This window comes from Geotrypetes seraphini, chromosome 3 (genome assembly GCF_902459505.1).
Source record: "Geotrypetes seraphini chromosome 3, aGeoSer1.1, whole genome shotgun sequence".
In the NCBI taxonomy this organism is placed as follows: domain Eukaryota; kingdom Metazoa; phylum Chordata; class Amphibia; order Gymnophiona; family Dermophiidae; genus Geotrypetes; species Geotrypetes seraphini.
Window position 1 is genome coordinate 226,266,593 of NC_047086.1, and position 21,842 is coordinate 226,288,434.

At 46.0% G+C, this 21,842-nt stretch overlaps 1 protein-coding gene across 4 annotated transcripts in view; it reads right to left on the minus strand.

Moving 5' to 3' along the window:
- The window catches only part of CDK2 (cyclin dependent kinase 2), a 161,634-nt gene that overhangs the window by 121,273 nt on the left and 18,519 nt on the right, over nt 1-21,842 (minus strand). For all 4 annotated transcript variants that reach the window (XM_033935571.1, XM_033935573.1, XM_033935570.1 and 1 more), the window contains exons 2-3: nt 3,880-3,957; nt 2,743-2,863 (exon numbers count right to left, since the gene is read on the minus strand). In XM_033935571.1, coding sequence (XP_033791462.1) covers nt 2,743-2,863; nt 3,880-3,957 — 199 coding nt within the window. The remainder of the gene's footprint in view (nt 1-2,742; nt 2,864-3,879; nt 3,958-21,842) is intronic.

Consider the following 21,842-nt stretch of genomic DNA (forward strand, 5'->3'; position numbering starts at 1 on the left):
GAGGGGTTTCCCTTCAATAGGCTGATGAAAAGCAGGTGGACTCTAATAGATGTGGATTTGAGGCCAGAGTGAGATAAGTGCAGGAGGTAATCCAAAAATGAAGACATGGAGGTAGATTGTGGCTCCTTGTGATTAATACACCATGTAGAAAATCTAGTTCATTTCTGAGTGTAACACTGTCTAGTGGATGGCTTCCTGGAAGCCTCTAGAATGTCCTGTACAGATTGAGAGAACTGTAGAGTGGCAGTTAGGTTGAGAGATACCAAGCTGTTAAGTGTAGAGATTGCAGGTTGGGATGGAGCAGAGACCCTTGACTTTGTGTAAGCAAAAAGGGAAATACTGGTAGAAATAGAGGCTCCCTGGTGCTGAGTTGAAGTAGAAGGGAGTACCACGGTTGTCTGGGCCACCGAGGAGCTATCAGAATCATGGTAGCATGTTCCGTCTTGAGTTTGACAAAAGTCTTGAGAATCAGAGGGAATGGAGGGAACGCATAGAGGAACTGATTTGCCCATTCCAGAAGGAAAGCATCTGACTCGAGGCGATGAGGAGAATATATCCTGGAGTAGAACTGAGGCAGCTTGTTGTTGTAGGAGATGCAAAGAGGTCTATCTGAAGATATCCTCCCACTGAGCAAACACTTGACGTAGAGGCGAGGAATTGAGTGTCCATTCGTGAGGTTGTAGAAGACAACTCAATTTGTCCACCAAACAGTTTTGCTGCCCTTGAATGTAGACAGCTCTGAGGAAGATGTTGTGAAGAACTGCCCAATTCCAAAGTTTTAGAGCTTCTTGACACAGAGGGAGAGAGCCTGTGCCTCTGTACTTGTTGACATAATACATGGCGACTTGGTTGTCTGTGCGAACAAGGACTACGTGGTCGTGAAGAAGATATTGAAAAGCTTTGACAGCATTGAAGATCGCTGAGTTCCAACAGATTGATGTGACATTGACGATCCGTGCTGGACCAATGGCATTGAGTACAGAGCCCATCGAAATGAGCCCCCCCCCCCCAAGTGTAGGTTGAAGAATATGTTGTGAGAATCTTCTGATGAGGGGGTGTGTGGATCTCTGGAAAGATTGGAAGAGAGCATCCACCAGTGGAGAGACTGTTTCAACAAAGGAGTTACTGTAATATGTTGAGAGAGTGGGTCGCAAGCTTGCTGCCACTGAGATGCCAGGGTCCACTGAGGATTTCTGAGGTGAAGTCTGGCAAAAGGAGTCATGTGAACTGTAGAAGTCATGTGACCGAGTAGAACCATCATTTGTCTTGCCGAGATTGATGAAAGGGAAGACACTTGTTGGCAAAGGTGTATGAGCGTGTCCTGACGTGATTGAGGCAGGAACAGTGTCCAGTACGGCTCCAATAAACTGTAGAGTTTGGGAGGGATGTAACTGAGATAATCTCCTGTTGAGACGACGCTTTGATGAGCCAGTCATCCAGGTATGGAAAGACCTGAAGACCCTGCATCCGCGTTGTGCGCTTCTCTATGTGAGACAACAGTCCTCTGTCGGAATCTCCCATCGCATGAGTGTTTCTCTTAAGATTTTTCCTGTGTGTTCCCTGAGGCAGGACCGAAACATGCATGTCGGAACTCGCAAGCTGCAAGCTAAGTTTGCCTAAGTTCTTTGACTATAAGCTATAGTAAACCGTAGTTTTTTCACAATGTAAAAACATATATGAATTGATATAACCTCTGGTTTACTTGTCCATGCGATGATTGGGCTGTGAGGTGGTTTTTCCTCTGGGGTTCGCCCCAGTTTTCCCCTCCATGATTCTGAGCAAGCCTGTGAACTCTGTTATATCATCCATATAATACTTTGAACAGGTCCACGGAGTGATTTTCCTTCAGTTCAACACTTGCATTTTATCACTCCTGTTACATTGTTTGTAACTGGTCCCCTTTCCCATATTTGACTGAAGATTGGTGGATGGCAGAGAGAAGCTGAACCTACAGCTTCTAAGGGGAGGTGAACAGGTACATCCCCACTAACCTCCAGCAGCTACAACTTAGCTTCTACATCCTTTCCTCCAGCAACCACAGCCAGCTGCTAGAGTCAGATGGGTAATAGAGAGTGGTTGAGGCTATGGTTACTGGGGGGCAGGTTGGCATGCAATCTCAACATCGTCTGCTGCCCATGTGCCTCTAGTGTTAGGCTCTTTCCACTACCCTCCTACCCCAGCAAATGTAGCCTAAAGCAAATCATTACCAGAGAACTGCAGCTGCTAAGGGGTGGGTGGTAGGAACCAAAGCCTGTCCTTTCCTTTCTGAGCACATCACCAAAATCCTTTCCTCTCCTCCACTTATTTCATTTAGGCTGCTGTAGTCTGTTTCATCAACTGCCACTGTTCACCAAAATCTATTTACAATATAGGTTTTAACTACTACTATATATAGCAGCTTATTTTATATCACATTGAACATATTATGGCTGGGTTATTGATAAATGTGCATAAATAAGGCCTGGCTCAAACATACTTCAATCCCACAAATCTCATGTGACCTAGACAGTTACTTAACCACTCTGTAGTCTCTAATTCAGTTGGTTTTTCAGGAGGAGTGAAGAGGGTTTTTTATACATTCTATGAGTATCAAGCTATTCTTGGCATATCCTAAAAACAGAATGGCTAGGAGATTATCTATAATTGCTATGAGATGCATATTCATTATGGCTATTCTGAAAACTAAAATAGCTGGGTGGCGAGTCTCCAGGAATTGGTTGAGAAAAACTCTCATACACTTACCTTAATGAGAGGTAAAGGAATTCCACTAATAGAAGCTCCATCCATGAATTTCTTCAGATCCTGGTGAAGAAATTCAAAGACGAGGTAGAGTTTGTTCTCTGTGTGAATAACATCTAGCAACCTAGGAAACAAAAAATAAACACAAGTTGGGTTTAAAAAAAAGTGAAGAGGGGAACAAAAGTAGAGAGGCACACTAAAGGGGGGGGGAGGGGAAAGGAAGCAAAGCGAGTGGGATGGGCAGAAAAAGGTTAAGAAGAGAGCAAGACAGAAAAAATTAGGATATCACTATATTACAGAAACATGACAGCAGATAAAAGGCCAAATGACCATCCATTCTGCCCATCCACAACATCTATCATCTCCTCCTCCCCCGAAGCAATCCCATATGGTTGTCCCATACTTTCATCAATTCAGATACAACCCTCACCTCCACCATTAGGCTATTCCATACATTTACCATCCTTTCTGTAAAGAAGTGTTTTTTTTACATTACTCCTGAGCCTATGACCTCTCAACTTCATCCTACGCCAGTGGTCTCAAATTCAAACCCTCTGCAGGGCCACATTTTGGATTTGTAGGTACTTGGAGGGCCTCAGAAAAAATAGTTAATGTCTTATTAAAGAAATGACAATTTTGCATGAGGTAAAACTATAGTTTGTAAATATTTCCTTTTGGCTAAGTCTTAATAATAATATTGTCATTTATAGCTAAAGAGACATGATCAAGAAACTGGTTTTTTACTTTTGTGATTATGATAAACATACCGAGGGCCTCACAATAGTAGCTGGAAGGCTGCATGTGGCCCTTGGGCCACGAGTTTGAGACCACTGTCCTACGCCTTCTCGTTCCAGAGTTTTCCTTCATTTTAAAAAGACTTCTCCTATACATTAATGCCACAAAGATTTAAATATCTCTTGACATATCCCCTCTCCCCCAGAATATACATATTGAGGACTATAAGACTGTCCCCATACGACAGAGACCACTAATTTTATAGCTACCCACTGGACCAACTTCATACTATTTATATCATTTTAAAGGTACAGTCTCTAGAATTGCACAGCTTTCTAGTATTTGCATAGTACATTTGTTTATAGCATGTATTTTACACAAAACATAGCCTTCAGACAAACTTACTTCACAATATTGGGATGATTGAGCTCCTTGAGAAGAGAGATTTCTCGAATTGCTGTACTGGGCACTCCCTCAGTTTCCCTATAAAGGAAAAGTCAAAGACAAAGGGAAGACTATGAACATCACGTCAATACCCTCCAAATGTCTGAGATGTCAGCTTCTTCACATGTTTGTATATTTACATTTATTAAAAACTTGCTATACCACTTCTTGAAATGATTCACATTAAAGAACAGTTACTTACTGCAACAGGTGTTATCCAGGGACAGCAGGCAGCTATTCTCACATATGGGTGACATCATCGACGGAGCCCGGATGCTGACACCTCACAAACAGACTTGCTTGAAGAAACTAGAAGTTTCGAGTCGGCCGCACCGCGCATGTGCGAGTGCCTTCCCGCCCAGCATAGGGCGCGTCTCCTCAGTTCAGATAGCTAGCAGAGAAGCCAACCAGGGGAGGTGGGTGGGTTGTAAGAATAGCTGCCTGCTGTCCCTGGATAACATCTGTTACGGTAAGTAACTGTGCTTTATCCCAGGACAAGCAGGCAGCCTATTCTCACATATGGGTGACCTCCAAGCTAACCAAAATGGGATGGTTGGAGTGTTGGCAATTTAAGAGAATAAATTTTGTAATACTGTTTGGCCAACTGTCCATCCCGTCTGGAGAAAGTATCCAGACAATAGTGAGAAGTGACGGTATGAACTGAGGACCAAGTAGCAGCCTTGCAAATTTCCTCAATAGGAGTAGATCTGAGGAAAACTACTGAAGCTGCCATTGCTCTAACTTTATGGGCTGTGACTCTACTGTATAGGGGTAATCCAGCCTGGGCATAGCAGAATGATACAAGCAGCCATCCAGTTGGAGATGGTACGTTTAGAAATAGGATGTCCCAACTTATTTGGATCGAAGGAGACAAAAAGTTGAGGAACAGTTCTTTGCGGTTTGGTGCGTTCCAAATAGAAGGCCAAAGCACGTTTACAGTCCAGAGTATAAAGAGCTACTTCTCCAGGATGAGAATGAGGTTTCGGAATGAACACTGGAAGAACAATGGATTGGTTGAGATGAAATTCTGATACCACTTTAGGGAGAAATTTCGGATGAGTACGAAGAACCACCTTGTCATGATGGTGAAAGGTGGATCAGAAACTAAAGCTTGCAGCTCACTGACTCGTCGAGCAGAAGTGAGGGCAATGACAAAACACCACTTTCCAAGTGAAATACTTCAGATGATCCTTGTCAACTGGTTCAAATGGAGGCTTCATCTGTTGAGCAAGAACAACACTGAGGTCCCAAACCACAGGAGGCGGTTTGAGAGAAGGGTTGACAGTGAAAAGTCCTTTCATGAATCTGGAAACCACCAGATGAGCAGAGGGGTTTCCCTTCAACAGGCTGATGGAAAGCCACAATTGCACTGAGATGGACTCTGATTGATGTAGACTTGAGGCCAGAATTGGATAAGTGCAAAAGATAATCCAAAACAGAAGATAAGGAAGAATGCTGAGGCTCCTTATGATGAGAAAAACACCATGTAGAAAATCTAGTCCAATTTTGGTGATAGCATTGTCGAGTAGTAGGCTTCCTAGAAGCTTCTAAAACGTCTCCTACAGATTGAGAAAACTGAAGAGGGGTTATGTTGAGAAGTACCAAGCTGTCAGGTGTAGAGACTGCAGGTTGGGATGAAGCAGAGATCCCTGACTCTGTATAAGCAGAGAAGGAAAAACTGGTAGAATGTATGGCTCCCTGCTGCTGAGTTGAAGTAGAAGGGAGAGCCAAGGTTGTCTCGGCCACCGAGGAGCAATTAGAATCATGGTGGCATGATTGTTCTTCAATTTGACCAGAGTCTTGAGAATGAGAGAAAATGGAGGGAATGCATATAGGAAGAGATTCGTCCATTCCAGAAGAAAAGTATCTGCCTCGAGGCGATGAGGAGAGTATATCCTGGAGCAGAACTGAGGCAGCTTGTAATTGTGGGGAGCTGCGAAGAGGTCTATCCCCACTGTGAAAAAATGTGATGAAGAAGCGAGGAATGGAGAGTCCCATTCGTGAGGTTGCATTAGACGACTCAAGTTGTCTGCCAAGCAATTCTTCACCCCTTGAGTGTAGACAGCTTTGAGGAAGGTGTTGTGGTGTATTGCCCAGTCCCAAACCCTCAGAGCTTCTTGACAAAGGGAGGCAGAGCCCGTACCTCCCTTTTGTTGACATAATACACGGCGACTTGGTTGTCCATCCAAATGAGGACTACTTGGTCAAGAAGAAGATGCTGAAAAGTGTCGAGAGCTTTGAGGATCGCTCTGAGTTCCAACAGATTGATATGACACTGACAATCCGTACTGATCCAGTGGCCTTGAGTATGGAGACCATCGAGATGAGCTCCCCAAGCCTTGGTCAAAGAATCTGTTGTGAGGATCTTCTGATGGGGAGGCGTTTGAAAAAGCAAACCTCTGGAGAGATTGGAAGAGAGCATCCACCAACAGAGAGACTGCTTCAATGAAGGAGTGACTGTTATGTGTTGAGAAAGTGGGTCGCAAACTTGCATCCATTGAGATGCCAGGGTCCACTGAGGAATTCTGAGGTGAAGTCTGGCAAAAGGAGTCACGTGTACTGTGGAGGTCATGTGACCTAGTAGTACCATCATGTGTCTCGCTGAGATGGAAGACCGGGAAGACACTGTGTGAAAAGAGTTGAAGAAGAGCTTCCAGACGTTGTTGTGGGAGGAATGCTCCGAGTTGGACAGTGTCCAGAACAGCTCCAATGAATTGTAGATTCTGTGAGGGCTGAAGTTGGGATTTGGAAGAAAGTTGATTTTGAATCTAATCTAATCCTTAGGTTTGTATACCGCATCATCTCCACGTTCGTAGAGCTCGACGCGGTTTATAGTAGGAGAAATAGGAAGGAACTACAACAGAGGGTTAGAGCTAGAAGTGTGAAGAAAATTTAGAGGACTTGGGATGCCAAGATATAAAAGTTTCCATGATTCCTAAGTTGGAGGGAGACTTACATTTTTTGAGAAAAGCCAGGTTTTCAGATGTTTGCGAAAAACTTGGAGAGAGCTCAAGTTCCGAAGAAGGGAGGTAAGGTTGTTCCAGAGCTCAGTGATTTTGAAGTGGAGGGAGGTCCCAAGCTTTCCTGTGTGGGAAATGCCTTTTAGCGAGGGGAAAGATAGTTTTAATTTGTGGGAGGATCTGGTGGTATTAGGGTTTGAGGAATTCCAAGAAAGAGGGATAAAGGGAGGGAAGATACCATATAGGATTTTGAAAGTTAAACAGGCGCATTTATAGTGGACCCTGGCGATTATCGGAAGCCAGTGGAGCTTGGCCAGGAGCGGGGAGACATGGTCAAATTTACTTTTAGCGAAGATGAGCTTGGCTGCGGCATTCTGAATCCGTTGGAGTCTGCGGAGGTTTTTCTTAGTTAGGCTTAAGTAGATAGAGTTGCAATAGTCCAATCTGGAGAGGATGATGGATTGGACAAGGAGGGTAAAATGTTTTTGATGGAAGCAGGATCTAACTTTCCTCAGCATGTGAAGGCTGAAAAAGCATTTTTTTACCAAGGATTGGAGGTGGTCATTGAAGGACAATGTGGAATCAATGATGATGCCCAAGACCTTGCTTGAGAACTCAAGCTGCAGAGAGGAGTCAGAGGGTAGTGTGATGGAGGTGGGTAGGTGACCTAGTTTTGGACCGAGCCAAAGAAGTCGTTTTGGACTCATTCAATTTCATTTGACAAGTGTGGGCCCAGGATTGTTGGTTCATTATACAAGAGTATATGTTCTTAGACAGGTCGGTGAGGTTCGAATCGGTCTCGAGGAGGACGAGGATGTCGTCAGCATAAGTGTAAATTGTTTCAAGGGGGGATAGGTGGAGGAGTTTTAGGGAGGACATATAGATGTTGAAAAGGATAGGGGATAGTGGAGAGCCTTGCAGGACTCCACAATTCAGTTTCCAGGGGGAGGATGAGGTGCCATTCATGTTAACAATGTAAGAACGAGAGCGGAGGAATTTAGGACTGTGGAGTTGATACCTATCTCAGAGAGTTGGTAAACAAGAATATCATGGTGAAAAACGTCGAAAGCAGCGGAAAGGTCAAATTGTAGGAGGACGGCAAACTTGTTTTGAGAGTGAAGTTGTTGAACCCTTGAAATCAGGGAAGACAGTAGGGATTCGGTGCTGAAGTTAGGACGAAAGCCATATTGATAGGGTAAAAGAATAGAGAATCTCTCTAAGTATGATGAGAGTTGGGAAGAAATGATGGACTCTAGCATCTTGGTTAGGAGAGGGATATTTGCAATTGGGCGATAGCTGGATGGTATGGAAGGGTCAAGGCGATATGACCCATTTCTGGGGAGAAATGGCCCGACTGAAGGGCGGAGTTTATGAGAATGGTGATAGAAGAAATAGCCTGAGCGGGAATGTTCTCGTATAGGTAGGAGGGGAATGGGTCCAAGGAGCAATTACAAGATTTCAGTTTGAGGCAGAGATTGAGGACCAGGGATTCAGATACGCGCTCAAAGGTGGTCCAGAATCTGTCAGCTGAGATAGGGTTGGAGACCATTGTGGAATCGGTGGGCACTAGGGAGTTGTAAAAGACTGAAGGAGGGAAAAGAGCATCTCAAGGAAGAAACCTTATCGTTGAAGAATTTTGCTAGAACATCGGCTGAGTGAGAGGAGGGGAGCAAGGTGGGTTCTCTTTTGGAGGTTAGGGAGCGCCAGATGTTGAATAGAGTACTGCTTTGATTGTTGGACCTGGAGATTTTGTCACCATAGAAGTTCTTTCTTGCTTTTTTTAGTGCTGTATTGTACAGCTTGATATTGACTCTCCAGGACTGTGTCTATAGGACATTTTGATTTTTTCCATATGCGCTCCAGAGCTCAACATTTCTGTTTTAGCTCTCTGTGATATGGGAGGAACCAAGGGGCCTTGCGGGGATAGGAGATGGATTTAGTGGAAAGGGGGGCGAGGGAAAGATAGGTGGATTTGGAGAGAGCGACCCAGTTATGCCAATTAGTACCTGAATCTGCAGGCTTAGGGGCAGAGGAGAATAGATTGTGAAATTTAGACCAGAACAGGTCGCTTGTGATTTTTGTGCGGAAGGTAATGGGGTTGGAAGTACGGGGTGGAGCCCCAAGGTGCGACATAAAGATGGGGAGACAGAAAGCCCCTAGGAAGTGGTCAGACCAGGGGACATGTTCCCAGCGAGTGTCATCAATTGATGTCTTGTGAGCGGTAAGGTCGAGGAAGCTAATGAGGTCTAGTGTGTGCCCCTTTTCGTGGGTTGGGGATGGTGCAGGGGGGGTGAGGCCAAGGGAGGTGAGGAAGCTAATAAGTTCAATCGTATCCTTGCTGGTGATGTCGTCTAGGTGGAGATTGATGTCTCCAATGATCAATAATCTTTGGAACTTGAGGAAGGCGTTTGTTATAATCTCAAGGACGAGTTCGGAGGAGTTGTTCCAAGGGGTAGGTGGGCGGTATAGGAGCAGGATGCCCAGTGGGTGAGGGTGAAGTTCATCGTTGACGGAAGCAAGCATGTATTCTAGTGAGGTGTGGCAACCCCTTTCGAGGAGCTGAACATCGAAAAAGGATTTGTAGAGAATTGCCAGGCCACCTCCTTTACGGTTAGATCTAGGTGAAAAGAGACCTTGGTAGCCACGGGAGCAGAGTTCATTTTGTGTAAATAGGTCATCTTTTTTAATCCATGATTCCGTGATGCATAGGAAACCAGGGTCAGAATCTTCAAGTAGGTCCTTCAGAATTTGAATCTTGTTGCAAGCGGATCTTGTGTTGCAATAAAGCATTGGGACTGGGGTGAGCGAGTCAGAGGCAAGGTTGGGGAGATTGGCAGGGGAAACAGACTTTAAAGAAGCATGGTTGATTCTTCGGGGGGTTTTCTTGGGAGGATGTGGTCTGGTGCGAATCAGCGTGGGGATTTTGAGGCCAGGGCAGATATTATTGGTATTTGCGGAATTGAGAAGATCGGGAGAAGGAGGTATTACGCAGAGGGTGGAGTTGAGGGAAAAGCAAAGTAGGAGGAGAAAGGGCCACGAGGATGGCTTCATGGTGAGAGGTTGGTGAGCTTTTGGGTTGTGAAAAAAAAAATATATATATATATATATATATATATATATATATTATTTTTTTGGGGGGGAAAGTAGACAACTTGATATCTAAGCAAGAAGAGGATCTAGACAACTAGGTAGAGAGAGGACAAGACAGACTTAGCATACCTTGATGGAACTAGTATAGAGGTAAAGGAGAGGGCTTAAATATTGCGCTCGTCCCTTAACATTGAAAGCACTTAGCAACTGGATGGTGTCCTATAAGAAGCTGTGGACAAGGACAGGCACTTAGCAACTGAATAGTGTCAAATAAGAAACTTTGAACAAGGTCAGGCACTTAGCAACTGAATAGTGTCCTATAGGAGAACTTAGAACAGGGTCAGGATCAGGTGTATATTGGCTATACATGTGGTTTTACATGCGGTAACAGGCTATAGGTGCAGTTTATAACAATCTACGACATGCTGGACATGCAGTTTGTACAAGTTAAATAAGCAGGCTATACAAGCTATACAGGTTATATAGGGACAGGGAAAGCTATGTTGAACCAGCTGATAGAATCCCCAGGAAGAGCAGCAGTTAGGAGAGATGAAAGAAAGCACAATTCCCTCAGAGCCTGGCGTGCTCCTTCTCAAGTGTCTTGGCACTAGAGGACAGCGTTAGAGTGGCCCCTCTTTGCTGAATCCCAAACTTTGTAGGAACCAGGTAGTCCGTTGGGTCGCTACAATAACCCCTTGAGATGTTGAATCTTTGATGAGCCAGTCGTCAAGGTAGGGAAATATCTGAAGACCATGGTTCCTTAGAGCTGCTGCTACCACTACCAGGCACTTGGTGAACACTCTGGGAGATGAAGCCAGGCCGAAAGGCAGCACTCTGTATTGATAATGCAGATTCCCCACCCGAAATCTGAGATATTGACGGGAGGCCGGATGAATGGGAATATGAGTGTAGGTCTCCTTGAGATCCAGAGAGCATAACCAGTCGTTCTGCTAGAGAAGGGGATAAAGGGATGCCAGGGACAACATTCAAAATTTTTCTTTGACCAAAAATTTGTTTGAGAGCCCTGAGATCCAGGATGGGTCTCAGATCGCCCCTCTTCTTCGGAACAAGGAAGTAACGGGAGTAAAACCCCTTGTTCTGCTGTTACAGAGGAACTGGTTCGATGGCATAGAGACGAAGCAGAGCTTGAGCTTCCTAAAGAAGAAGGGTGGTCTGGGAAGGATTGGAAGGATACTCTCTTGGAGGAAGGTCTGGAGAAACCTGAGTGAAATGAAGAGAGTATCCTTCCCTGATGATGGTAAGTACCCAGAGGTCGGATGTAATTGTCGTCCATCAATGGTAAAAAAAGATGGAGACGACCTCCTATAGGGGGAAAAGAAGGCAGAGTCAGAACGGTGGAGGTTATGCTCAGTTGTAAACAGTCAAAAAAGCTGAGTAGCCTTAGGTGCAGCAGAAGGTTGAGGATTTTGTTGCTTTGGAGGCTGCTGTTTTTTTAAGAGGAGGGTGAGTGTAAGGAGCCGTTCTGAACAGGGCGTGCAAGTTTGGCAGGAGCTGGCTTTGGCTTAGGTCTGACAATAGAAGCAAAGGATTTTTCATGGTCAGACAATTTCTTGGTGGCTGCCTCGACAGATTCATCAAAGAAGTCATTGCCTTCACAAGGAATATTAACTAAGCGGTCTTGAAGATTAGGGTCCATGTCAATGGTACAAAGCCAGGCAAGACAACGTATAGCTACAGAGCAAGCAGCTGCTCGGGCAGACAACTCGAAGGCATCATAAGATGACTGGAGGAGATGCAATCGGAGTTGAAATAAAGAAGCAAAAGACTTGTTGAAATTCAAAGTGCTTTTGAGTATCCAAATAAGTCAAGATCTTTGGTAATAGAGAAATGAGGAACTCAAAATAAGTAATAAAACGGAAATTATAATTGAGGACTTTAGAGGACATCATAGCATTTTGATAGATGTGACGTCCGAATTTGTCCAGTTTTTCCTTCCCTTCCAGGAGGAACGGATGGCATAAACCTTGGAAGGATGGGACCTCTTCAAGGAGGACTCGAGAAGCAGGGATTAATGAGATAACCAGGGCTGTGGAGTTGGTAGATAAATGTTCCGACTCCAACTCCTCAGTTTTTTGTACATTCCTTGAAGGAAAGAAAGGCAACATACATGTCATTACCACAGAAACTACTGCTTTAAGTGACGACAACAAAAATCAACGAGTCACAATCTCCGCTGGTTTGCTTGCTCGTCACCGTTCAACTCATAGACACAAGGAACGATTTCTTTACCGCATGCGTAAAAAAATGTTGTGCATATGGTGGGAGAGCTTGGTTGGATGAATTTTTCGAGTCTACACCAGGTGATTTCTACCAACGAGGTATTGAAAACTTGTTGAACGTTGGAAATAAGTTGTAAACAACAACAAGGGAGAATACATTTATAAGTATTGGTGCTCCGAATTGTGCATTGCGAGCCATATAGTGAAGCACGTGTTCGTTTTGCGGTTACGTGAGGCAGTGCATGCATTGGTCTTTATTCTTACAGTAGAGAAGTCATTAATTATAACTTTTTGTGAATTGGGACATTTAAACTTGCTTTTTTTAAATTTCAATCTAAATTTAGTCAGAGTCGGTGCATTGTTTGGCAACTCCGACTCCAGGTACCCAAAATTTCCTCCGACTCCGACTCCACAGCACTGGAGATAACTGTGAATTGTCAAACCCTTTGCGATGCACAGTTTTATACCTAGAGTCTAATTTTCCTGGAACAGCTGGTATGGTATAAGGTGTCTCCAGACATCGACCAAAAGTCTGATTCAAAAGCTTATGAAGAGGAAGCTTAAGTGACTCTGCCGGAGGTTGAGGAAGAGCATGACTGAGATACTCCTTAGATTATTTGGAGCCGGTATCCAATTGAACATCCAAGTCCACAGCCATCTGACGAAGAAAAGATGAGAAAGATAGCTGATCCGCCAATGCTTTGCCTCGAGAAGGACTCGAGGACGTCGAGGCAGCCTGGGTCGAAGATGGCGCTTCGGCATGAAAAAAAGATATCAAAAGAATATAGAGACTTAAGACGAGGCAATCTAAACCGCTGCTTCCTCGAGGTTCGGCATTGGAGACCTCAATCAAGGAGTCGGTGTCGAAGGAAGAAGAGATTGAGGCTTAGTTGAAGAAGGTCGTTCTTTAAAAGAAGAATCATGCCTGGAAGTATGCCTCGATGAAGGCCTCGATTGTCGATGAGAACTGTGCCTGGAAGCAGATCGAGGAGACTTCGCCTCGGAGACAGAAGCAGCCGATGCTATCAAAGAATGGATAGGACTGGACGCTGTAGATCGAAGCTCCGGAGGCTTGGTGGAGGAACATCGATGCACTCCCAAAGACTCTGCTCCTTGTATAGGGTGTGAGGATTCCTGCCGAGGCACTTGCAAAGATTCTGCTCCTTGCTTTACGTGCTTTGATGCCAGACCAAACACTCGCAGAGACTCTGCTCCCTGCAAAGAGTGTGGAAGCTCAGACTGAGGCAAAGGAAGTGGCTCGACCTCGCGGGAGTCTGAATGCCTAGGCTGGATGAGAGGAAGAAGCTTCGGTCCCTTATTAGTAAGGAACTGAATGAATTGCTTCTCCAACATGGTCTGGAAGGAAGCCGGCAAGGTGGATCCGCGTCTGAAACCGGACCACCTGCTCTGGCTGGAGGTTCCACCGAGATAGTGTGACTGTGCTTTGACTTGGAAGTTTTAGACACTTTAATCACTACCGGTTGAAGTGGCTGCTGAGCTATCTGACCTGAGGAAATAGGGGAAGATACAGCAGATGTCATCGAAGAGAGAGCTGCTGCAAACGATGAAAGTCTGATGAGGTTGGAGGTGGAAGTCGTCGAAGCAGGAGGGGCCTCGGTCGAAGTCGAGGCCGAGGTCGCCTTCAAAGTTGAGGGATCAGAGGAAGAATCCATCCCGAAGAGCTGATCCACCAAAATACAACGACGGTTGAAGGCTCGAGGTTGCAGCATAGCACAGCGCAGGCACGACTGTGGTTGATGTTTCGGCCCAAGGCACTTGAGGCACCGACAGTGTGGGTCCGTAAGAGAAATCGTACACTGGCACTTGCTACACCTCTTTAAGCCCGTGACAGGCCGGGACATAGAAGGAAAGATAGCCGCCGCAAGATCAAAGCCCACGGGCTGAGGCCGAACGGCCTGTCCCGGCAAACGGACGGAAGATGAAAAATTTTTTTAAACTAAAAATGAAAGAAATAAAAGAACAGCGATTCGTGAGGAAAAAAGTACAAACCGCGGTTCAGAGAAGGCACGAAGTAACGAAGTTAACGCAGAGAGTCAAAGACAGACTTCTCAGCTCCGCGGAAAACTGAGAACTGAGGAGACGTGCCCTACGCTGGGTGGGAAGGCACTCGCGCTTGCGCGGTGCAGCCGACTCAAAACTTCTAGTTTCTTAAAGCAAGTCTGCTTGTGAGGTGTCCGCATCCGGACTCCGTCGATGACGACACCCATAAGTGAGAATAGCTGCCTGCTTGTCCTGGGATAAATAATTTTACAAATCATAAAAGTAGAAAGACAAAAAGAATCAGAAGAGAAAAAGCAAAGCAAAATCACATACCTACTTAAATACAGTAATACTATAGAGCTTTTTAAGTGAAGAAATATACCTCAGTGTTTTTCAACCGCTGGTCCGTGGACTGGTACCGGACCGCAAAAATTTCTTGCCAGTCCATGAAGGATTCAGGTCCCCTCCACAAACTGCACACTAGGCAGGAAGAGAGGCTCCGGTGCCGGCATCAGCTGACTTGCAACTTCCTGTTGCCGTCAAGTATACCGGGACTCCTGCCTTTATCTTGTCTCCACACCCCCAGACCAGCAGCGGCAGCTCTGTGTACTTTTAACTTCGGCACATAGCTGCCCCTAATCAGTAGTTTAGCCGCGGTTTCATGAGGCAGCCTCGGGGCCTTTGCTAGGCCGGCCCGCTTCGATGATGCAATGTGGGCCCGGCCTAGCCGAAGTTAAAAGCACACAGAGCTGCCACTAGACTAAAGAGAGGAAACATTTGCTGGACAGGGAAGGAGGGAAGGGAAGGAAGAAGGGGTACTCCTGGACAGGGGAGGAGGGAAAGAGAAGAGAGTTACTGTTAGATAAGGGGAGGAGGAAAGGGAGAAGGGGGTTCTGCTGAACAGGGGAGGAAGGAAAATAGGACGGAAACAGCTGGCAGGGAGATTAGAGGAGGGGAAGGAGTCAGGATGGAATGGAGAGATCAGATGAGGGAAAGGGAAGAGACAGAGGAATGAGAAAGTAGAGAGAGACTGATGCTGGGAAGGAGGTCAGCCGAGAAATAAGGCGAGGGACAAAGATGCTAGATCTGGTATAGGAGAGATAAAAATGAAGAGAGCAGAATGAATCATGTAAAAAGGAGAGAGGGGGCACAGGCTGGATGGAAAGGGAAGAGGGGCATAAAAAGAAGGCAGATACCATATGGAAGGGGGAGGGGGCAGACAGTGGATGGAAGGGGCAGACGCTGGATGGAAGAGAGTGAAAAGATGATGAAAGCAGAAACCAGAGATGACAAAAGGTAGAAAAAAATAATTTTATTTCTATCTTGTGATTAGAATATATCAGATTTGAAATATGTATCCTGCTAGAGCTGGTGCTCAAGATAACTGGGGACTGCAAAGCCCAGGCAGTGCTTCTTTAGCTTTCAGCTAGCTTAGGGATCTCTCTGACCAGGGGGCAGTTGCCCTAGTTGCACGTCCCTAACACTATTCCTGTCATGTGTGACTGCGGTATTCTGTTAGCATGATATTTGTTTACCATTCTGTAATAATTTGGCTTATTCAGTTTTCTTGATAGTAGAGGGGATATATGTGAAGGGGATATTAATAACATACTGGAATCATCAATTCCATTAACCTATGATGTAATCATCTGTGGGACACTATTGCATACTAAACCCCCACTGGACTAGTATAAATGCCGGCTTTTCATTATTATGACCGGGATTGCCATGCAAATGGTTACTCACAATTGGAAAAATTGGGATCAGCTTAGTTTTACCTTTTGGTGGGCGAATTTATGTTCCTGTTACAAGTATGAGAAAATGAACGCCGATAGGTTGTGGCATAATAATTTATTCAGATTAGTTTGGGGTCCATTAACGACTTTTGTTACTCCAGTAGAGTTGTCTTTTACCTTTAATTTCCTTCAGATCTATACTCACATCCAGGGAAGGGTGGGAGCGGGTTATCTCTTTTGTTTTATTCTCAATTGAATGTACTGGAAGGGAGGGGGGTTAATTCATTTTGTATCGTTACTGATGGATTGTAAGTGCTGATTTTGATTATTAATGTATGCATAATTTTATGCACTTTGTATTATCATTGAAAATTTAATAAAGAGTTTAAAAAAAATGTGAAGGGGAAGGGAGACAGGGGTTTTGTTGATCCTTGCCTGTATCATTTGTATTTCTAAAATGGCAATTGTACAGAATATTGTTTCTTTTTGTACTTTAATAAAATACGTTCAATATAAAATCATAACTATATGAGGCTTGTGTGGATGGGATCATATGGTTTGCGGGACCGAGCTCGCGGGGATGGGGAGGAGATTGGTTTTTTAATTTCAGTCTTAGTAGTTTGCCGGTCCATGAAAATTATTTTATTTCCGCCAGTCCATAGGTGTAAAAAGGTTGAAGAACACTGCTTTACACAGCAGAAGGATCCAGTGATTTGTGGGTTGTGACCCTCTACCAGCAGGTGGAGATAGAGAGCATTGATTAAACTCCCTGGGCAATCGGTATTTCTTGTAAGAAAGCAGAAGGCGTAAGTAATGAAACATTTCTCCTTCCTCACATAAACAAAATGCAAAGTACAACAAGATGCGCACTAAAAAAACATTCCATATTCTTGAATGAGCAACAACCTAAACAGAGACAGAATGAGAACACCCTTATCTGAGAGAGACCCTGGATTCATCTGCTGTGACTAAATGAAAGAAAATTAAAATCAGGTTAAACATTTATCCTTCCTTGTCATATCAGCAGACAAATCCAGAGAGACTTATGGGATGTAGCAAAGCAGTCCTTAAGTAGAGTGGGACTAAGACAGCACCACAGAAAGAACTGAAGCCCCAAATGACACCTCAGCCCACAATGCAATATTCACTCTATTATTATTATTATGAAACCTTTTTTATTGGTAAATAGAATAACAACTCACAACCACAGAATACAGAGAAGGATTGTAACATTTGCAATAACAGTCAAAGGAGGGCCACCTCCCCCCCAAAGAGGACTGGACTCTGATGTCCTCTCAGGGAACGAAGAGACCCAAACACCCCCCAACAGACCCATACCCCCCTCCCCCCAAACCCCTCATCCCCCCTACCCCAACAGAAAAAAAAATCCCAGGTCAGACAGGTGGAGCAGAATACAGTTGCAATCCATTCACAATTCGACTACGACTCCGCGGCGGCAAACTGTCCAAATAGGGAAACCAAGTGTGAATAAAATCACTACTCTTACGACGAGAAGAACAAGCCAGCCGGGCCTCCCAGCACATCAGCTCATGTAGTTTGTTTCTCCAATACCAGAAGGAGGGAGGAACATCGGCCAACCAATGGTTCAAGATACACTTCTTCCCTAAAATATAACACTTGCTCAAGAACAACTTTTCAGCAGAAGAAAAAACAGAAAATGCAGGGAAGTGAGCAAACAACATGTGGAAGACAGAAAGAGGAACAGGAACCCGAAGAAGATCCTGCAGGAAGGAGGCCAGATCCCCCCCAAAAACTCTGTATACTCTCACAACTCCAAAAGCCATGAAAATAAGAGTTCACTTCAGTGTTACAGGTGAAACAAAGCTGGGTATCCACACAATCCATATAGAAGGCCTGACTCTGGGAGGTATAGGCCCGCAACAAGGACCTGTAATGGCACTCTCGCAGCTCCGCATTAAATACTAAGGCCGGAATCCGGCGTATAGCATGGAGCAACCAATCCGCCCCAAGCTCCCTCCCCACATCCCTCCGCCAAGCCTCCAAAACCGAGGAAAAATCATGAGGAGGATCCAGGGCTGCAAACCCCCTCTGAAAAAAAGAAACTGAAATCTGAGATTCCGGATCCTCCCCCCCCCTCCAAAAAAGCTCTAAACTGCATCCCAAAGGACAATGAGAGGGAATCCCTAGGAAGAGAGTTCACATAGTGCCGCAGCTGACAATGCGCGTAAGCAAGACCAAGAGAGGGAAGACCCCCCATGCTACAAATCAGTGCAGGACTGCAGCTCCCCGTCATTCCGCAAAACCTGAAAGAGGAATTCGCAGCCCTTAGCTCGCCATCTGCCAAAAACTGAAGGCACCAACCCCGGAGGAAAAGAAAGATTACCGGCCAGGGGCAACAACACACTAACCCGAGGGTCCTGATGCCACATGGGAAGAATCCACCGCCACACCTCCCAAAGAGGGCGAAACAAGACACTACGTCTACCAGGAGCAGGCACCTCCACCAACCGAGCGTGCAGGAGAGACAAGAGGTGAGCAGGATAGAAATAATCACGCTCGAAGGAAATGTCCGTATAGAGAGCGGTACCCAAAGCCCAATCTCGAATATGCCGCAAGAGACAAGCCCAGTTATAGAACCTGAGATTCGGCACCCCAAAGCCTCCCCGGTCCCACGAGCCCACCATTAAGCGCCACCGCAACTTAGGCTTCCGGCCTCCCCAACAGAACCGCGAGAGCAAAGAGTAGAAAGTCCGTACGTCCCGCTGCAAAAGACACAAGGGGAGCGTCTGCAGGACATACAACCATCTAGGAAAGAGCACCATCCGAAAGAGATGAACTCTTCCCATCAAGGAGAGCGGCAAGTCACGCCAAGCAGCCAGCACCGATCCCATAGAAGACAAGAGACGCGTAACGTTCAACCTATAAAGTTCCCGCACATCCATAGAAAGCCGGATTCCCAAATAGCGAAAAGAAGAATCAGCCCATTTCAATGGAAAGGTCCCTCCCCAAGACTCCCGGAGCCCCGCCGAAGAGGCCAATGCCTCAGATTTAGTCAGATTCAATGCAAACCCCGAAAAGTCCCCGAATTCCCGAACACTCTCCACGAGAGTAGACAAGGAGCGGTGTGGATCAGACAAAAAGACCAAAAGATCATCAGCAAAAGCTGCCACCTTAAAATGAGTAGCACCCAATTGAAGGCCACAGATGTCCACATTAGATTGCAGCTCCCGAATCAACGGATCCAAATAAAGAGCAAAAAGCAAGGGCGATAAAGGGCAGCCCTGGCGGGTACCCCTCCGAATTGGAAAGGGGGCCGAAAGGCCCCCGTTCACTAAGATCTGTGCCGCCGGATCACCATACAGCGCTTGGAGAGCATTGAAAAAGAAAGGGCCAAACCCGTACGCACGAAGCACAGCAAAGAAGAACCCCCACCCCACTCGGTCAAAGGCCTTTTCAGCATCAAAACTAATAAGTAGGGCGGGGGTGCCCTCCACGCCAGCTTTCTCCAAAGCCAACAGAATACGGCGAATGTTTTTGGACACCGGGCGAGCACGTACAAAGCCCACCTGCTGGTCAGACACCAGAGAAGGCAGCACCCGGGCCAAACGATTAGCCAGCACTTTAGCCATCAATTTCGTTTCAAAATTCAGCAGGGAAATGGGTCGATAGGATTCTGGCAACACCGGATCCCGATCCGGCTTGGGAAGAACGATAATCTGCGCAAGATTCAAATAACGGGGCAAAAAACCTTTAGCAACGCTCAAATTAAAAATCTCTGACAAAACCGGGGCAATCTCGGAAGTGAGCAACTTATAAAACTCCCCCCAAAAACCATCGGGTCCCGGTGCCTTGCCCAACGGGCACGCATGAATCACATTCTCCACCTCCTCAGCTGTAAAAGGACAGTCCAACATATCCGAGTCACTGATCGATAGGCGGGGCAAATCCAAACTATCCAAATAGATCTTACCATCAAGGAGGTCTGGGTCAGGCGAATCATCACAACAAAATCAGAAATCACCATGCAAAAATCAAATGAACACAATACTTATCTGAAACTATCTCACAAACTGATAAACGCAAAAAACCGCGCCAGGAGAAGAGGTTCGACCGTGCTGGTTTCGGGAGGAGCCCTTCTTCAGGAACCTGACCCCCGACGGAACACAAACAAAGAGGTCGGCTGGAGGGCGGGGTGCCCGGGCGGAAGAGCACGCCGCTTAAAACGGATCTGTAGGTGACGTCATGCACAAACCAACCAAACATACACACACTAACAACCGATCACACTCATAGGCGAGAACACGCCCATGAATACACAACCATGCTAAACGAAAGACATAAACGTGATCCATGCTGAAAACAACCTGATGACCCCAGCCAAAAACCTCCACTGAAACACAGAACCCAAATAGAAATACGATGAACACAGTTAAATAATGGTGTTCCATTGCACACCTTCACAAGACGTCTGAGATCTGAGGTGGTAAGTACGTTGAGTCCACAAAGCGGCAAAAAAATTGCGCAAAACACGGCTAATATCCTCAGGCTTATGATGGATAACCCCCCTTGAGTCTCTCAGCGCCTCCACACCGGACGCCCCACGATGAGAGCGGGCCAACCGAGCCAACAGCCGGCTACTCTTATTAGCAAACCGAAATAGTTGGAATTTAAAGTGATCCCGAGAGCGCATCGCTCCCCGGTGCAAAAGCTCATTCAATTCCTGCTGAGCCTCTAAAAGCTGCGTCCGGAGCCCCAAAGAGCCACTACCAGCATATCGTTTCCACAAACACAAAACCCGACGCTCCAGCGCCAATACCGCCCGGTGCCGCAGTTTAGTTTTGTGGGCCGCAAATTCCAAGATCTCCCCGCGCAATACGGCCTTTGCCGTTTCCCAATAAAGAATGGGATCCGTCTCTATGTTCCAGATTGGTATGTTGAAAATCCCCCCACTTACGCGACAGAAAATCATGAAAACGAGCATTCCGATACAAATGACAAGGGAATATCCACCGGGCACCACCCCCTCTAGAGGGCCCACACTGCCAGTCCAGGCTCACCCACGCGTGATCGGATATCTCAATGGGGCCAAGCATTGCGTCCTGAACCACCGGAAGCAACTACCTGGACAAGAGAACCAGATCGATCCTAGAAAGTGTACCATGGGCCCTAGAAAGGTGGGAATAATCCCGTTCCACTGGGTGCAAAACCCGCCAAACATCCAACAAATCAAGTGAAGAAGCCAAAAGCTGTGCCCCCGTACAAGTCTTGTGGGCCTCCCTTCCCGCCGAGGAAGAGCGGTCCAGCCGCGGGTCCGGAACCTCATTAAAATCTCTCCCAAGCAACAAAGGGATATTACCAAATTGTAACAAAAGAGAACGCAGCTTCCTAAAAAATTTGGCGGAGGGATTATTAGGAGCGTAAAGGTTCCATAAAAGCAGGGGTTTATTGTTAAGAGTAACCGAAGCGATCAAATAACGGCCCTCAGGATCCTTGAGAACCCTATGAGTCTGCAGCGGAAGGCCCTTACGAAAGAGGATCACAACACCTCCCTTCCCCCCCAGAGCCGGAGCCTCCAGATGGTCACCCACCCACCATGTACAGAGCTTAGCATGTTCCACAGAGGTTAACCGGGTTTCCTGTAGAAAAGCCAAGGAAGCTCGTCTCTGGTTAAGCTGCTGTAAAATTTTAAAGCGTTTAATTGGGGAATGAATACCCCCCCACATTCCAGGAAATCAGTTTATGTTCCAGGAAAAACAAGGTAGAGAGAACATAGCAAGTACAATAGAACCCTTTGAGTAGAACCAGAGGAGTGTCCCAGCCACCACCCCCCCAGCCATATCAACCACCAAGAAGCCCTCCTTACCCCCACCGGTCTGAACCTAGGAATGACCCCACCCCCCAAAAACCCACCCCTC